Below are 18,033 nucleotides of genomic sequence, written 5' to 3'. Positions count from 1 at the left end.
GTGTACAGGATGATCCGAACACCTCTCTCAGAAGAGACCCACAGTCCACCCCATGTGGGGTCCAGAGAGGGGGAAATCTCCTCCCCCATAGACTGTGTGGTTTCTCCTGGTATCTGAAACTGCCATGGACATGTGGAGGGCAGCCCTGTCCTTCAGAATCCAGCCTGCATTTTATGCTTTCCATCTGCCTTCTCACCAGCTTCCATCCTCTTTTCATAGCACTAGAACTATCAAATCCATCAAGCTGCCCTCAGAGGATCAGCCTTTCAAAACATCTTAAATAGGTCCGGGACCAGGTGTACTCAGGATTGCAAGTAAATTTCCAGTGGCAGAACCGTCCAAACTCTCACCCCAAAGGCCAATCCAGAGCTCACCTGCCTGCAGGATGCACCAGGGAGGGCAGGGACAGGCAGGGACAAGTTTAGATGCCAAGTACTCATCAGAGTTTCAATTTAAGGACACTTGGAAGCCATGGAGGGCTGTGAGCCAAGGATCACAATCTGATTTGTGGCCATGAGTAGGACAGCACAGGAGTGGAGACACAGAGTACAGTGAAGATTCCTCAAAGATTGGACAGTCATGAGACAGCCATGAGTGTTCTCATAGCTGTGGCAGTGTGGAGGACACATTGGAAATACAGGTCATAGAATGTCACAGGACTTCAATTTTTATTGGTAAGGGAATGATAAGAAATAAACAGGAAACATGATGGGTGGATACATAGATGGATAATTAAATAGATTTGATAGATAAATAGACAGATGACATTTGTAAACCAAGAGTACCTGAGACAGGTCTCAATCAATTTAGAATGTTTATTTTTCCAAGGATAAGGACCATCCCATGACACGGCCTCAGGAAACCCTGATTACATTCATCCAAGGTGGTTGGGTTACAGCTTGTTTTACACATTTTAGATAGTCATGAGACATCAATCAGTATATGTAAGATGTACATTGGTTCAGTCCGGAAAGGCAAGACAACTGAAAGTAGGGAGGGGGCATCTGGGTCAGAGGTAGACAAAAGACAGTTTAATTCCTTTGAGTTTCTGATTAGCCTTTAACTGAATAAGCAATTTACAGGAATAGTATTTAGTGAAACAATAGGGGAAAAGAAGCAATCAGATATGCATTTGTCTCATGTGAGCAGAGGGGTGATTTTGAGTTCTGTCTGTCCTTTTTTCATAAGGAATTTCCTTGTGGGCAAATTGTGAGGAAGGTATGTAGTTTTTAAATCTTTGTAGCCACCATATTTAGGAATAGAATGAGAGGCAGATTTGCCCTATGCAGTTCCCAGCTTGACTTTTCCTTTTGACTTAATGATTTAGGGGTCCTGAGATTTATTTTCCTTTCACACCTAGATAGCTAGATTAGTTAGGCAGATTAGATTAATTGACAGATTGATAGCTAGAAACACAGATATGCCAGGCACTGTACCAAACACTTCACAAGCATTTCATTAAATTTCCCTGATGCCCCTATGAGTCAGTGTGGTACGCTACTGGGGCATATTATATTATTTGTCTAAATATTCACTCGCTGTCCTCCACCCTCCATGGTAGAGTACAATTCCCCACCACTTCCTTTTGGGCTGGCCATGTGACTTGCTTTAGTCAAGGGAGAGTTGTAGGTGTGAAGTAACCAGAAGCTTGAAATACTTTTGTGCAATTCAATTTGGCTTCTTGTGCACTGATCTTGCCATGTGAGAATATGAAAAATGTTGGCCATTGGTCCCTGGAGAAGGATGACAGACGTGGACCAGAGCTAGCCCAGATAATCCCATCCCAGGTCAGTGACTCCCACCTGGACTGCAGATGTGAGAAAAATAACTGGTCAATGCAATAGGCCAATGAGATCATGCAGCACCTTATTACACAGTCCATTGTCATAATAACTCACTGGTACTGGGGATCATTGTATTCTTGTTTTTAAAATGATGAGACTGAAGACTGAATGCTGAATTGTTGGAGCGTGAAGGATGTCCAGTGATGACATCATGGGCAAGAGGATGTGCAGCTTCACTGCTTGAAGACTGAGCTTGGTAGAGATGATAGAGATGCTTCAAGACTATTGCAAAAGGTGTCAAGACTCTCAAAATAAGATAGAGAATGAACTCAACTGTAAATACAAGGTGAAGTGCGGATTTATAGCCAAGGATCAGGTGGTGGGGTTAATAGATAAAGAATTACTAAGAAGAGACATCAAAGATAGGAGTTTCTAGATAAACCGACCTAAAAATATTGTTGCTAAAGGCAGAAAAAAAGCCTTAGATATCAAAGTTAAGGAATGAAGAACTTGATCAGATGTTGAGGGTGATCAGATACCAAGGGTGGAAGGATTCTTTCTGAACTGACTTAGCAGGATTCTTTCCTAAAACTGGGCCATGCAGCCCTCACAACAGCAGGAGGTCCAGGGCTGGGGACTAGGGTTGAGGACTAGGGGAGAAGAAGGCTCAGAGGATCCTAACTAAGGTTTGATCAAGGTGAGTCTTGTCGCTGGATCCAGCTCCTCTGTGACAGGAGGAGAGGGCAAGCAGGGCCACAGGTGGGAGCAGGGCTGTCCTGATGACCTCTGGCCAGCTCCAGCACTCAGTGATTGAATTGAACAGGATTCCAAGCAGGAACAGGAACCACTCTCCAGAGTTACTGCACTTTGCTAAAGGAATTGATATTTAAGGTTACACAAACAGTGACAGGGAAGTCCCAGCAGTGACCCAAACAGGATAAGAAAGTCTGACCACCCAGAGATGTCAAGGAGATGACTCACCTCCTCAGAGTCATCTATTTGCCTCGTGGCCAGGCCTCTGCAGACTGCAGCCCAGGGAGTCAGATGGATCCCTGGCTGCAGCAACCAGCAGCCCGAGTTCCTGGAGGCCGCCCCTACTCCCCTCCATTCATATGTGGTTCTTCAGTCAGTGAATCTGCACTGACAAATGCTTTTTTTGAAAAATAAATGTTAACTTGCACTCCAGAACCATGAATACCATTCACATGCTGGTCCCTGAGAGAAAGGATTCTCTTTCTCCCCATGGAGTGCAAAACAATCAGAGCTGACACTGGGCTCTGCCCTCTCTCACCTTTCCTAGCTGGGGCTACCAGCAGGCTTCCCCATGAGTATCACAGTTTCCTAATGATGTGGAAGAGCCCAATGTGATACCAACATGGGCCCATAGTTTAGAAGCATTCACATGTCCTAGCAGAGACAAATGTGTTACCAACATTGGCTCATAGTTTAGAAGCATCCACGTGTCCACCATGTTTGAGGAGAGGGAGAAAAGAAGGAGGGATAGAGTGTGAAAGAGACAAGCTTGACCCCAGAGAATTCCAGGCACTCCATAAAAGGGGCTTCTGGGCTTCCCATTTGAGAAGCCACCAAATCCTGTGGCTGTTCAGTCTCAGCTCCTACTATAGATCAAAGTGTTAGTTGCTCAAAACCCAGATGTGCAGAATCTCAACTCTTGGCCAGGTTGTCCTCACCACCTGCACCTGTAGGTGATGCTTTCTGTGTTTGGTCATTTGTTTATTATAGTATTGCTTAGTGTTCACTTGTTATTCATCATTTATTGCAGAGAACTTCTACCACTCACCTAACTTCTCATCCTACTAATTCAGATAATCGGATCAGTAGTCACCCATGCAGCCTAGGGGAACACAGCTTTCTCTTTTGTCACCTAGCAGAAGGAAAACTTGCCCCCTTCTGGGCAGCTAGACTCCTCCAGGTTACATGGGTGCTGGAGGCCCCAGGCTTGTTCCTCAGTCCATGGTTGCTATCTGGCCCCCTCCTAGTGTGTCCTTAAAACTGTGGACTATAGAAATCAGGGAACAAAGTGTTCTGTCATTTTTTTTGAGATGGGGGTTTCACTGTGTTTCACAGGCTGGAATTGAACTCCTGGATTCAAGGAATCTTCCTGACTCACTCTCCTAATTAGCTAGGATTACAGGTGCACCACCTCACCTGGCTATTCCATCATTTTCAAACATGTTGCTACATCACTGGTAAAGTCTGCTCATCTCTGCTGGTCTGAACTCCCAGACAATATGCTTTAAAAAGTAGCCTCTTTCTCCACATGCACAACAGACACAACATTTGCCTAAGGTCATCAAACATCTGGAGCAGCTGGCCAGCTACCCCCACCTGCCACTTCCTATCACTCCATACTGGACATCGCACTTGTACCTCCTCAGAAGAGCAACCTACATTGGTATCTTTCCTACTGGGATTAGAGAGGTTGCTGCATCAGGACAGCTGACCCTCCCTGCAGTGCATGCCAGCATCCTGACACAAGATGACCACTGGTGGTGTCATCACATACACGGCACAGGTCAGCACTTTGGCCTCCCTCCCTCACACGCCACTCACCAGCAAATTCTCACTATTTGGGTTACCTGTTTGGGAAAAGAAAGAGAGATCAGACTGTTACTGTGTCTGTGTAGAAATGGAAGACATAAGAGACTCCATTTTGTAAAAGACCTGTACTTTAAATAATTGCTTTGCTGAGATGTTGTTAATTTGTAGCTTTGCCCCAGGCACTTTGACCCAACCACTTTGACCCAACCTGGAGCTCACAAAAACATGTGCTGTATAAAATCAAGGTTTAAGGGATCTAGGGCTGTGCAGGATGTGCCTTGTTAACAAAATGTTTACAAGCAGTATACTTGATAAAGGCCGTCGTCATTCTCTAGTCTCAATAAACCAGGGGCACAATGCACTGTGGAAGTCTGCAGGGACCTCTGCCCTTGAAAGCGGGGTATTGTCCAAGGTTTCTCCCCATGTGATAGTCTGAAATATGGCCTGGTGGGATGAGAAAGACCTGACTGTCCCCCAGCCCGACACCCATTAAGGGTCTGTGCTGAGGTGGATTAGTAAAAGAGGAAAGCCTCTTGCAGTTGAGATAGAGGAAGGCCACTGTCTCCTGCCTGCCCCTGGGAACTGAATGTCTCAGTATAAAACCCGATTGTACATTTGTTCAATTCTGAGACGAAAGAAAAACTGCCCTATGGTGGGAGGTGAGACATGTTTGCAGCAATACTGCCTTGTTATTCTTTACTCCACTGAGATGTTTGGGTGGAGAGAAACATAAATCTGGCTTACGTGCATGTCCAGTCATAGTACCTTCCCTTGAACTTAATTATGACGTAGATTCTATTGCTCACATGTTTGTTGCTGACCTTCTCCTTATTATCACCCTGCCCTCCTGCTACGTTCATTTTTGGTGAAATAATGAAGATAATAATCAATAAAAACTGAGGGAACTCAGACCGGTGCCGGTACAGGTCCTTGGTATGCTGAGCGCCGGTCCCCTGGGCCCACTGTTGTTTCTCTATACTTTGTCTCTGTGTCTTATTTCTTTTCTCAGTCTCTCATCCCACCTGACTAGAAATACCCACAGGTGTGGAGGGGCAGGCCACCCCTTCAACTTTCATCTCCTTTCCAGTGATAAAAAAAAATGAGAGGATTTCTTGACCTTCAGCTTATCCTCTGCACAGCAGCTCTTCCTGAGTCTGGACTCCCAGCTATCCCAGGAAGGTGGGAGCCACAGAGGAGAACTAAGTCCTACCCTTTGGAGATGACCACTCTGCTCACAAACACCTGGTAAGGGACTTCCCTCTCTCTCCCTTCTCTGGGAATTTATCCCCATTCCCTGTCTAACTAGGAGCCATCCTGCGCAGCCCTGTTTGAAGGCCTTCCCTCCGTCACCCAGCGGTAAACACCATCCCTGGGACACCTGCTGTGTCTGCTGGGATGCATGGTTTTTCTAGGGGTGCTGGATTGACAGTGGGGTGCAATGGTCACTGGGCCTTGGATAACAAGGTCCCCTGTCCTAATACTGAACATGAACACCAATGAGTAATATTGTTCCTGCTGCCGGGTCCTGCTGATCCAGCCCCAGCCACCGCTGAGGCCCAGGATCACAGCAGCTCTGGGTCGACTCTGGCTGACCCTCACCTCCACCACTCCCAGGAGAGTCCTCTGGATGCCATGCAAAGACCCAGGGTTTCTTGGTGTTTCTCACCAAGCCTTCCACCTCACCACAAGGGCATTTGCCACAGGGTCACCTTCAGGCATGGAGGGTGGGGTTGAGAGAACAAAGGGAGCAGCTGTCTGTTCAGAGCCTCCTTCCATCCTCCCCACTCCTGGAGTCACATTCCAGCACAGGCCTACAGCATCCCAAGCTGGTGACTTTGTCACCCCACAGAGCACTGTGCTGATTAGGTCCTCTCAGTCTGTGGAGAAGGAGAATTCCCAATCCTGGCAATGAAGCAACTCGGGGGCCACTGGAAAGCCATGCTGAGCAAAGGACGAAGACACACCTGGGATCGCTCTGCAGGATTCCATTCCTGGGAATCGCAAAGGCAGGTGACAAAGGAGTCTACAGGGCTGGACAGGGGCTGCCAGGGTGGGGTGGGCACGAGGGTGAGCTGCAGAGGCAGGAGGACACCGTCTGGGGCAAGGCAGATGTCAGAGGTCTGGACAAAGTGGTAACACAGGTGTATGTATTTACAAAATCTTCCAGGTGGGCACATACTATTAGGCATCTTACTGTATGTAAATTCTACCTCCTGCAAGGCAATTCTTAAAATATCAGGTGGGTCTTCCAAGCAGTGCATAGAGGAAAGAAGCTGGAAGCATGGCTGCCTAGGAGAGAAGCAAGTGAGGCCTGTGAGCTCCCACATTCATCCCTTGGCTGCTGCTCCCTCTCCTGACACCCCCACTGCCTGCCAGGGGTCTCCCTGCACCTTCCACCGGGCCCCACCCACAGTTACCGTGAGACTCCAGGTTGTTCCCTTCCCTGCTCGCATCCCCTCCAGGAGCTTCCTCTTCCTGGAGCAGGCATGTCCCAACCCCACCTCAGGGCCTTTGCACTGGCTGTTCCCCAATGCCTGGGGCTTCTCAACCTCTCCAGTCTCATAGAGACCACCCTGACCAGGGTCCAGTGGTCTCTCTCTAGCCCCTGTTCTATTTCACTTCCAACAGAGTGAGTGTAATTCCCTGATCCTAATTTTTGATCGTAACCTACCATCCCCTACACACACTGTGTAGGAACGGACTGTGCAGTTTCATAGCCACCTGCCACATGTGCCGCGGGACACTTGAAATGGGGCCAGTCCAAAATGACTCCCAGGCTAAGTGTAAAAAATACACAGCGAATTTCAAAGATTTACAAAACCCCCCCAACATAAAAAAAATCTCATTAATAATAGTTCCTATTAGCTGAAATAATATTGTGGCTGTATTAGGTTAGATAAATATTTTAAACACTACTTTCACCCATTTTTTCTCATCTTTTAAAATGCATCTACTACACATTTTCAAATGCTCGTGGGTTCATGTCACATCTCTGTGGGCAGCAGCTCTGCAATGTCACCTCTATGGCTCATCATCCAGGTTCCGTCTTCAAGCCCTAGACCTCCTGGCACGGGGAGTAGCTGGTGATAAGTTTTTTTATTGAATAATGAGTTATGAAAAGAGAACCCAGTGACCTTTTCAAAAAAGGTTAATTCCCTTGAATTTGGCAAAGGAATTCTCCATAATAGGGTGTGGACAGGGTCTTCTGGAACCTTCTGAAATAACCTCCCTGTTCCAGAGATTCAGAGACCGTGACCAAGTGCTCCTGGATGCCTCTGATATCTGAAGACCCCGGGAGGCCAAGCCCTGTATTTTTCCCATTTCTGAGCAAACAGGAGGTCACATTGCTTTCATAGCCAAAGGAGAAGTGTCACCTCTGTGGAGACCCGGTGACTCAAGCTTGGGAGCACTGGGGAAGAGAGGCATGGCTCGGGGAGGCTGCAGTGAGGACAGGAGCGGGGAGGAGGGGGAGATAGAGGAGGAGGCCTGGGAGGGGCAGGGAGAACTTAGGCAGGGAGGGATCTTGTGGTTTCTGAGGAGTGAAAAGAGAGATGGAGAAAGAGGGTATGAGCAGAAAGAGGAGGAGGAGTCAGGGGCGGGTCATGGAGGGGGGTGGGGCTGAGCGGCCAAAGCAGGATAAATGCACAGCTGCCTGCTGGTCTGGGCTCCCCGCCTCAGGCTCTCACCCACCTCTCCTGCAGCTCCAGCTCTGTGCTCTGCCTCTGAGGAGACCATGGCCTGGCCCCTGTGCACCCTGCTGCTCCTGCTGGCCGCCCAGGCTGTGGCCCTGGCCTGGAGCCCCCAGGAGGAGGACAGGATAATCGGGGGTGGCATCTATGATGCAGACCTCAATGATGAGTGGGTACAGCGTGCCCTTCACTTTGCCATCAGCGAGTATAACAAGGCCACTGAAGATGAGTACTACAGACGCCCGCTGCGGGTGCTACGAGCCAGGGAGCAGGTGGGTGCTGCCTCCACCCGAGGGGTCCTGAGTCCCAGCCTGGTTTGTCGCCCGATCCATAAGAGCATTCGCAGCACATCAACACTGATACATTCATGATCTAATGCTCAGATTCATTCAGCTTTCCCTGACTCTCTGCTGATGGCCTTCATGCCTAAGCATGCTCCCCAGCCATGCACTGCAGCCACTGTCTGTCCTCTCAGCTTCCTTTAACCCGCAGCAGCCACTGTGTCTATACCATGACCGTGGCATTTCCCAGGGTCCAGCAGGTGGGGATGGAGACTATGCTGACTCTGGATGGGCTTGATGCTGCTCAGGATGAGATCCAGGCCATGAGGCTCACCCTCCTCCCTGAGTCCTCTCCTCAGGGGCCACACAGGAACTTTGCTCCCTGTTCTGCAGAGCCCTACTTCACTCCCCAGGTCACACCCCTGGGTACAGAAGGGCTAATGGCCTTCACCCTCAGGCCGGCTGACCACCCCCTACAGCCCAGGGCAGCTGAGTCCCTGCTGGGGTGGAGCACGCCTGACCCTGCCTCTATGAGCTGATGCAGAGTTAGACCTCAGCCAGATGAGGACAGCAGTTACCCAGTAGAGAGGAGGAGGTGTCAGGTCAAGAGGGAGCTTCAGAAGGGCTATAGGACCCAGCTTGACCTGCATCCCATGGCAGAGCAGCAAATAGAGACACAGCCTTTAGAGCTCCTCCACCTTCTCTTGGAAATTCAAAGGAATCCAGACCAGCCCCATTTCTCCTCCTGCAGCTGTCAATTGGGACCCTCACCCTGCACGGGAGGTGCACTCCCTGGTGCCATGGTCCCCGCTTGCCTCCACCTCCCTTTCAAGCATGACAGTAACTTGGAGTGAAGCACAGGGCATTGCAGACCATCAGGCCCGGACGCCTATTTTATACATGGGTAAACTGATACCCATGGGTAAAAAGAGTCAGTGTTCCATCGCCCCTGAGCCACAGGTAGCAGAATTCAATGAATCCTTTTACCCAGCACAGAGAAAGCAATGTTTAAGAGCGGGCATGAGGCCCAGCACCCTGCCAGCTGACAGGAAGAGGGGGCTTGTGTGCCTTGTGTTGACATGTGGGCAGCTCACGAAGCCCCCAAGCAAGTCCAGTGACTCAGCCACAGTGAAGTGCCTGTGAGTGCATGAACTGATGGGGGCGCTGTCCGTGCTTCCTGTTTTCTCCTGTGTGCAGACCGTGGCCGGGATGAATTACTTCTTCGACGTAGAGGTGGGCCGAACCATATGTACCAAGTCCCAGCCCAACTTGGACACCTGTGCCTTCCATGAACAGCCAGAACTGCAGAAGGTACGTTCCTGATGTGGGTCCCGGGCCAGTCATGCACTGCAGAGGGGTGCGTATGTGTCAGCCTCTGCCCTACCCATGTTTGGACGGTGTGTGTGTGCAGGTGGGTATGTGGGGAGCCATGTATGCATGGATGTGTACATGTTCATGTACTTGTGGAGGGGTGTGCATATAGGTGTGCATGTGGAAAGGTGCATGTGTGTACACACCTGTGCCAGTGTGTGCAGGGAGCTGTATGGGAGCATGTGTGCCTGTGTGTGGGTATTCTGGGGGTTTGTACATAGATCCATGGGGTTGAGGGGTCCAAGTGAGTTTATGTAGTTGCCTATGTGTGTGCAGATGGGGTGGTGAGGGAGGGGGGTGATGTGTTTGATTTGCTAGGAAGGCTTCAGCTTGGGAATGGTTACTGGGAGATCAACTCTGCCTGCTTTGGGGTGTTGCCTGTTGGACAGGAAGAAGCAGCTGTGGGGCTGTGTGCTGGGCAGGGAGAAGGGGCTCTGTCTAATCCCAGGCTCAGGTACCTGCATGCAGCAACAGACACAATGATCAGATTAGTGGGACCTAGAGGTCTGTTAGCTGGGAAGCCCTGGACCTGCCCGGCTCACCCAACACCAGCCTCTCCAAGGACCTGCTGGTTCTTGTGAGGTCTCCACTCAGGGGAGAACCACACTCCCCTTGTTACCATTGCCCCATTCCCCAGCTCTTTGAGGCAGAGTTGCCCTGCTCTGGGTTCTTCCCTCTGGCCCTTCTTAGTGCTGGCCTGAGTGCTGGAGGTGGAAGGAGCTGGGGGAAGTGAGCCACCTCCCCATGTCCTGCACCCTTGGGACTCCCAAGTCCTTGCACAGGCTGATCCTCACAGGGCTGTGCTGGGACAGGACCCTGCAGGCTGGGGTGGGGTCCCAATGCCACCTGGTGACTTGGAGCCTTGGGAGGGGCAATGGAACAGTCACTATTCATTCTACTTCAGCACTCTGGGACTCAGCAGGGGTGGGTGAGGGCCCAGTGTCTCACCTCCATCCTCCTCACTCAGGCTGTGACATCTCATGCCTGGGTGACTTCCCCTTTAACTGTAACTCACACTGATTGGCCCTCTCTCTTCCCTTTCACAGAAACAGTTGTGCTCTTTCGAGATCTACGAAGTTCCCTGGGAGGACAGAATGTCCCTGGTGAATTCCAGGTGTCAAGAAGCCTAGGGGTCTGTGCCAGGGAGTCACACCGACCACCTCCTACTCCCACCCCTTGTAGTGCTCCCACCCCTGGACTGGTGGCCCCCACCCTGTGGGAGGTCTCCCCATGCACCTGCAGCAGGAGAGGACAGAGAAGGCTGCAGGAGGCCTTTTTTGCTCAGCAGGGGGCTCTGCCCTCCCTCCTTCCTTTTGCTTCTCATAGCCCTGGTACATGGTACACACACCCCCACCTCCTGCAATTAAACAGTAGCATCACCTCCCTCTGAGTTCTTGGCTGTCTGGGGATGTGCACACAGGCAGGGTTTCTGCAGTTCCTTTATGAAGCCTCCTTGTTCTGCTTGTGTGGAGATCAGAGGAGTATCTGGGACCTGACATGGCCACAGCAAGGCTGTCAGGGGAGCTGCTGCCACTTTTGGAGGCCTGAGCTTTAGAACAGGGAGACAGCAGCCAGGGGCTGGAAACCCAGGCCTTCAGGTGCAGCAGCCTCTGGTGAGGGGGTCAGGGAGAGGAGTGGGCCAGACTGCTGCCCGGGAAGCTGGGCTGCTGCTTTGGTCTGAGCTACTGGTCCAACCAGGAGGAGGGGGCTGGCTGTGTCCACAGGCAGGGCTCCGGCCTCAGTGGAGCTTGCTAGGCTGTAGATTCCATCTGTGCTTGCAGAGTTGAGCAGACTCCAAGTGTAGCAGGATGAGCCATAGACAAATGTCCTCAGACACCAGATTAAAGAAGGAAGAGGTTTTTATTCGGCTGGGAGCATCAGCAGACTTGCGTCTTAAGAGCCAAGCTCCCGGAAAAATAAATTCTTGGCCTTTTTATAGGCTTACAGCTTTAAGGGGTCCACATGAAAGGGTCATGATACATCAAGCAAGTGTGGGAAACGTGACTGGGGCTACATGCATCAGCTAACAGAACAAAAAGTTTTACAGTGCTTTTTTCATACAGTGTCTGGAATTTACAGATAACACAAGTAGTTTGGGTCAGGGGTTGATGTTATTATTATTACTTTTTTTAACTCCTACAGCCAGGTGGTGGTGCCAAGGTTGTCTGGCTATTTATCTTACTTTTGTTTTTTTCCAACCTTTTGCTTTTTCTCTCCTCCTGTCTTGTGAACTAGGCAAGGTGGAGGGAAGAGGGCAGCGGGAGTAGCAGTGGTCTCCTTCCTTACAGGGACTGAGCTGCTCTCATCAAATGCCTTAGACACTAAATAGATAGCGATCGATGTGTAGTTCTTTCCACAAGAGACTTTAGGCCCCTACATGGAAACAAAGAACACACATTTGTGTGTGTGTGTGTGTGTGAGTGTGTATAGCTGATTGGGAAAAATGCCACCCAGACAAAAGATGGGCAACATCACACAGAGAAAGCAGAGCCTGCTGTCATCCATCCTGGGAGGGTGCGCCCATGCTGGGAGGTGGTCTCCTATGCTAGGAAGCTGTGCCCTAGAAGAGTTTTACACGTTCACATCCAGCCGCCCTTTCTTTGGACTTGGATTTAAAAGAAGCGCTCAGGTCAGGCTTCTTGACAGGGATGGAGAAGTTAAAACACAAATGAAAGTGACATACAGTGGACACTCATTTTTTTCACAAAGGATGTTTTAATTAATAAATAACATCACCTTAGTGTCAAAACCATTCTCTAGAATAGTGGGTAGTTGTGCTCCAAAGAAGAAGCTATAGTCCTAAGACCCAGCCCACCCTGCAAGGCCCTTCCCTTTGCCATTTCAGGGCAGGGGGTGCAGCCCTCAGGGTAGGTGCCTCTGGGAAGGGCTCTCAACTATCTTCCATACCTAGAGCTGTGTTGACCAAGGGTGGCTGCCATGAACACCGAGGGGGAAAAGACAAAGGGGAAACTGCCAAAACAGCCCTGAGGCCAGCACCCCATGTGCCACACATAGAAAGCCAGGAGGAGAATGGTCTAGCAGGGAGAGTGGGGAGCATGTGCTTCATTTCCTCTCCACCCCCAAGGGATTTAACCAAGGTTTTGGATTGAAGAAAGTGAAGCAGCACCCAGGAGGCCATGAGCTGAGGAGATCTGAGTCTGGGCCTCACCCAGTGTCAGGTGGTCGGGGGTCACACACACTGATTTAGGCTTCTGTTGGAAGAGAGGGGCTGAGAGCAGAACAGCAGGTGCCCAGAAATGGTGGTTAGGGGTGAAGTCTTCCCTGCATGGAGATCCTCATGGTTCTCTACCTGGGGAAGGGTCTGTCTTGACATAAGCAACCACCATCCAAGGACACAAGGAACAGGTGATTTTCTGTAAACCAGTAACTTTTCTGACATCTCTCTTCCTGGGAAAGTGGAGGGGGAAGTCTGGCTCTGTAGAGGGCTCCCTCCACCATCTCCCTGTGTGTCTGTTCCCTAGGAGGGGACCTGGGGGCAGGGAGGCTTGAAGGTGAGCATGTGGGTCTTTCTCTTCTGGAACAAGCTGAGGGTCTGGGCCCTGTCCAGAAGCTACTGGGTTTTTGGAGTAAAGAAGTCTCATGAGGGTCATGTTTTGAAAATATTGCACCCCTTCTAAGAGTTCCTTTAGCAAAAATAATGTCACAAATTCTTGCTAAAAGACTAAAACCGCTGAAGTTAGAAACTCCACCTTCAGCATAAACAAATCACTCTGAAAGGAGGGATAAGTCCATTGGAGGCCTGGGAAGCAGGAACCAGTGCAGTCATTCCCTGGGCAGGTGGATTCTCAGCACTATGACCACAGACAACCCAGGTTCCATGAGGTCTAAGGCTTACATAATACACAGGGTTATCTGCATGAAAAATAGCATAATATAACCAATTTAAAACTAAGCACAGAAGTTAGTGTTTATTTAAGAAGAGGAAATAAGTCACAACAAATTACTCATCTTAAACTCCTAATAAATACTACAATCATCCCAAATTCCAGAAAAATAATATATATCCTAGTGCAGTCAGTCACCAAAACTGATTTTGCAGTCGACAGACTCAGGATTATTGGCTTGTAGCAAAAAGGGAATAAATTCACATCAACCAACCTGGGATGATTCAAAAAACAAAGCAAAGAGAATATTATAAGACTGTGGGGAGGGATTTTTGAGGCTGTAGTGATGGACTCAGAACATGGCAGGTCTTAGTGTAAAGCAGCCAGTGTCAAATCTGCTCTGCAAAGTGGACCTAGGTCTTGTGTCCTTAGAACCCATAAAGTCCTGCCAGATTTGGAATGTTCCATCCAGAAACCCCTTCTCTGTAGCTCTGTGCTTCTGTGAAGAGGTGGATGTAGATCCTCCAAGAACTGGGATGTTCTTCTTACTCATAAGCAAAGTTTCTGACAGCCCCTGACGTTGGAGAACAAGGTCTCCCGTTGAGTCAGAAAGCAGTTGTCAGCCAAGGAAGAGGCTGTTTGACATTTTGAAGCTGCAGCTTGAGAGAAACATTGTTTCCTGCTCATGATGTCACTGGCTTTGTCCTCATCAGTCCATCCATCCACCCTGCAGATGAAAGGGCAGATTTGCCTTTCCTTAATTTGTGTTCTTTTTACTTACTAACATAACATTTTTATTAACTAGTGGACACAACAGTGTAACAAGTTATTTCTATGTTTTCATACTCAACTATTGAGTCACTATTTGCTTCATCACGTGATATTGATTTTATAATAGAATTTTCTGTAAATATAGCAGAAAGATAAACCAGTCTTTCCACTAAGTTTGATCACTTTAAAATTCTGATAAATAATACAATCATCCAAAATTATGAAATACTACAATCAATCCTACTTGTGAAAATCATGGATTATAACATTTTCTTTCTGCTTCAAGACTCATATAGGTAATGTTATGCAAATTTGCCTGATTGTTGTCTAATTTGGAAAAGCTTCCAGTTTTCTTTCGTGTGAGTGCTAAGATTTTAGTACTTTCTAAATTTTCTTGACTTAAGATTGATGATCTTAAAGACTGTATCAACAATGCTCACTAAACACAGCATTTAAAAACTCTGACTGTTGTAGTGGGCTTCAAAATTGTGCAAATGTATAGCTATATACTATATTGATTACCTCATGGGATGCACAGAGTTTGTCCTGAAAGAAATATTTCTTCAAGCATCTTACTGTTGGTCAATGTTGTGTCTCTGTTGTTTGGAGCTTGCAATTTCATCAGGATAACAGGAGGTTGAAGGCCAAGTCTGATCCACCGATTCTGTGTCAACTCACAGCCATACATCCTTGCTGTGGGTAGTTTCGCTATGCAGGTCTGCACCCTACAAATGTGAAAAATCAATAAATTCTACCCATTAAATTCCCATAAAAAATAAAACAACTTGGGTCTCACTTGGGTAAAATTAAAAACAAAATAACAAAATAAAAACAAACTGCATGGTGCGCTATTGTACATACCATATTAGTGAGTACATTTTCCTGACACTAACCTATTTTCAGCATTATTAAAGACAATAGATTCCAACCAAGAATGTCCTATCCCATCCAACGAAGCTTCATAAGCAAAGAAGAAAAATAAATCTTTTCCAAACAAGCAGTTACTGAGAAAACTTGTTACCACTAGACCAGCCTTAAGAGATGCTTAAGGGAGTTCTAAACATGGAAATAAGAGAACAATACCTACTGTTGCAAAAATATAGTTACATATAGCTCAGAGACAGTATATAGCCACAACACAATACATACTGCAAGGAAACCAGTTGTCACCTTCATGATAGGATCAAAAACTCACATGTAAATATTAACCTTGGGCCAGGCACAGTGGCTCAAGCCTGTAATCCCAGCACTTTGGGAGGCCGAGATGGGTGGATCATGAAGTCAGGGGTTTGAGACCAGTCTGGCCATCATGGTGAAACCCCCGTCTCTATTAAAAATACAAAAAATTAGCTGGGCATGGTGGTGTGCACCTGTAATCCCAGCTACTTGGGAGGCTGAGGCAGAAGAATCACTTGAACCCAGGAGGCGGAGGTTGCAGTGAGCTGAGATTGTGCCACTGCACTCCATCCTGGGTGATAGAGTGAGACTGTCTCAAACAAACAAACAAAAATTAACCTTGACCATAAACAGCCTAAATACTCCACTTAAAAGGCACAGATTACAAGTTGTATTTAAAAACCCAGACCCATCCATCTGCTGTCTTCAAAAGATCCATCTCACACGTAATGACACCCATGGTCTTAACATAAAAGGTTGGAGGGAGATCTATCACAGAAATAGAAAACAAAAAAGGGAGAGGGTTACTATTTTTACATCAGATGAAACAGACTTTAAACCCAAAACAGCAATTTAAAGAGGACAAAGAAGGGCATTACATGATGACAAACGGTTCAATTAAACAAGAAAACTTAATTATTCTTAAACATATATGCATCCAACATTGCAGCCCCCAGATTCATAAACAAGTATGCCCAGGCCTACAAAAAGAATTAGCCACAGAATTATAATGGGGTACTTCAACATCCCACTGGCAGTGTTAGATAGATCATCAAGGTAGAAAACTAACAAAGAAATTCTGGATTTAAATTTGACACTTGACCAATTGGACCTCATAGACATCTACAGAATGCTCCACCTATCTGTGTCCTGAATTGGTTCCTTCTGGTGGCTTCTTGGTCTCGCCGACTTCAAGAATAAAGCTGTGGACCCTTGCAGTGAGTGTTACAGTTCTTAAAGATGGTGTGTCCGGAGTTGTTCCTTCAGATGTTCATATATGTCTGGAGTTTCTTCCTTCTGGTGGGTTCGTGGTCTTGCTGACTTCAGAAGTGAAGCTGCAGACCTTCACAGTGAGTGTTACTGCTCTTAAGGTGGCATGTCTGGAGTTGTTCATTCCTCCCAGTGGGTTTGTGCTCTTGCTGACTTCAGGAGTGAAGCTGCAGACCGTTGCGGTGAGGGTTACAGCTCATAAAGGTAGTGAGGACCCAAAGAGTGAGCAGCAGCAAGATTTATTGTGAAGAGTGAAAGAACAAAGCTTCCACAGCATGGAAGGGGACCCGAGCAGGTTGCCACTGCTGGCTGGGGTGGCCAGCTTTTATTCCCTTATTTGGCCCCACCCACAACCTGCTGATTGGTCCATTTTACAGAGTGCTGATTGTTCTGTTTTTACAGAGTGCTGATTGGTGCCTTTACAAACCTTTAGCTAGACACAGAGTGCTGATTGGTGCATTTACCATCCTTTAGCTACACATAAAAGTTCTCCAAGCCCCACCTGACCCAGAAGCCTAGCTGGCTTCACCTGTCAATCCCCCCTCAAACAGGACACCCCAACTGCTGTTGGGAATTCAGTGATGACCACTGTAGCTACTTCCTGCTGGATAGGGGCAAAGAAGGGACCCTGCAGTTGTAGTGTCCTCCAGAGGTGAACTCTTTAGGCCAGTGAAAGGGCCAGCGGGTCAGTCCAGGGGTCCTTGGTAGAAGTTGTTAGTTGAGCTCATTTGGGTTTCCATATGTAAGACCATCAGAAAAGTGTTATCTGATTTCAGAAGCCTTTTTCTGTCAATGCTGAGTGGCAACTTGTACTATCCCTGACTGGTTAGTGTAAAAACAACACTCTTCCCCTAAGAAGGTACAGAGTCCTCCTTTCTCAGCACTGAGGATGTCTAGGCCTCGGTGGTTTTGGAGAGTCATGGCTGCCAAAGACTCTATTTGGGGTTGTAGAGTAAGGACAGCTTTCGCGATTTCTTACAAACTGTCTGAGAAATCCTTTGACAGTGTGTGGTAGTAGGATAATGAAGTAAATATACTGGCTATTCTGGTTCCTGTAGCAGTAGCCATTCCTAACCCTGTAAGTAGGGGTATTAGTTGTATAGCTCTGCACTGACGGACTTGAGCTTTAATATCAGTTATAGGGTAATTGAGCTATAATATCAATTATACTTGGGCTATAATATCAGTTATAGGGTACTGATAGGGTCTGGTTTCACAAGACTAGAAGTTAGGATAATATATGTTTACACTGTTAACTTTTAGCAAACTTTACTTTTGTTGAAAACCTTTTAAGTTTGGGATTTCAATTATTCTTTGCTATTAATAAGACCTCGTTCAGTCCATATTAACTTAGAATTGGTATGGATGGCTCCTTCCTGATTCTGTAAGTACTTTAAGGTTTGGGTTAGTGCAAACAGCTCGCACCCTTGAGCAGATCAATTATTAGACAATTTTCCTAATTCTGATTCTATGATTTTCCTTATCACTTACTGAATACCCGTTGTGTCTTTTTCCTTAATCACCCGGGAGGAACCATCTATCCTCCTATCCTGAAGAGAGTTCT

General features: G+C 47.7%; 1 protein-coding gene and 1 long non-coding RNA gene across 2 annotated transcripts; one reads left to right on the top strand and one right to left on the bottom strand.

Moving 5' to 3' along the window:
* Nucleotides 1–8,003: 8,003 nt before the first annotated feature.
* Nucleotides 8,004–11,068, top strand: LOC458144 (cystatin-SA). The gene is made up of 3 exons (XM_009436932.3): nucleotides 8,004–8,307; nucleotides 9,514–9,627; nucleotides 10,734–11,068. Exons 1-3 carry the CDS (start codon nucleotides 8,080–8,082, stop codon nucleotides 10,815–10,817), a joined length of 426 nt encoding a protein of 141 aa, XP_009435207.1. The 5' UTR covers nucleotides 8,004–8,079; the 3' UTR covers nucleotides 10,818–11,068.
* A 463-nt stretch (nucleotides 11,069–11,531) lies between these two features.
* Nucleotides 11,532–16,794, bottom strand: LOC107969973 (uncharacterized). Its single transcript, XR_001712157.3, has 3 exons — nucleotides 16,339–16,794; nucleotides 14,826–15,028; nucleotides 11,532–14,259 (listed from the first exon to the last, which is right to left on the bottom strand). It is a non-coding gene; the product is annotated as an uncharacterized LOC107969973 (long non-coding RNA).
* Nucleotides 16,795–18,033: the final 1,239 nt, after the last annotated feature.

Source organism: Pan troglodytes, chromosome 21 (genome assembly GCF_028858775.2).
Source record: "Pan troglodytes isolate AG18354 chromosome 21, NHGRI_mPanTro3-v2.0_pri, whole genome shotgun sequence".
Taxonomy (NCBI): Eukaryota; Metazoa; Chordata; class Mammalia; order Primates; family Hominidae; genus Pan; species Pan troglodytes.
The sequence above is the reverse complement of the archived record's forward strand: the minus strand, read 5'-3'. Positions and strand labels throughout refer to the sequence as shown.

What these genes read in the sequence shown, in the direction of transcription:
- LOC458144 (XM_009436932.3), top strand. Translation starts at nt 8,080, where the DNA reads ATGGCCTGGCCCCTGTGCACCCTGCTGCTCCTGCTGGCCGCCCAGGCT. An exon ending in TGCTACGAGCCAGGGAGCAG is followed by an intron (nt 8,308 to 9,513) that starts GTGGGTGCTGCC and finishes TCCTGTGTGCAG; the next exon opens with ACCGTGGCCGGGATGAATTA. An exon ending in AACAGCCAGAACTGCAGAAG is followed by an intron (nt 9,628 to 10,733) that starts GTACGTTCCTGA and finishes TCCCTTTCACAG; the next exon opens with AAACAGTTGTGCTCTTTCGA.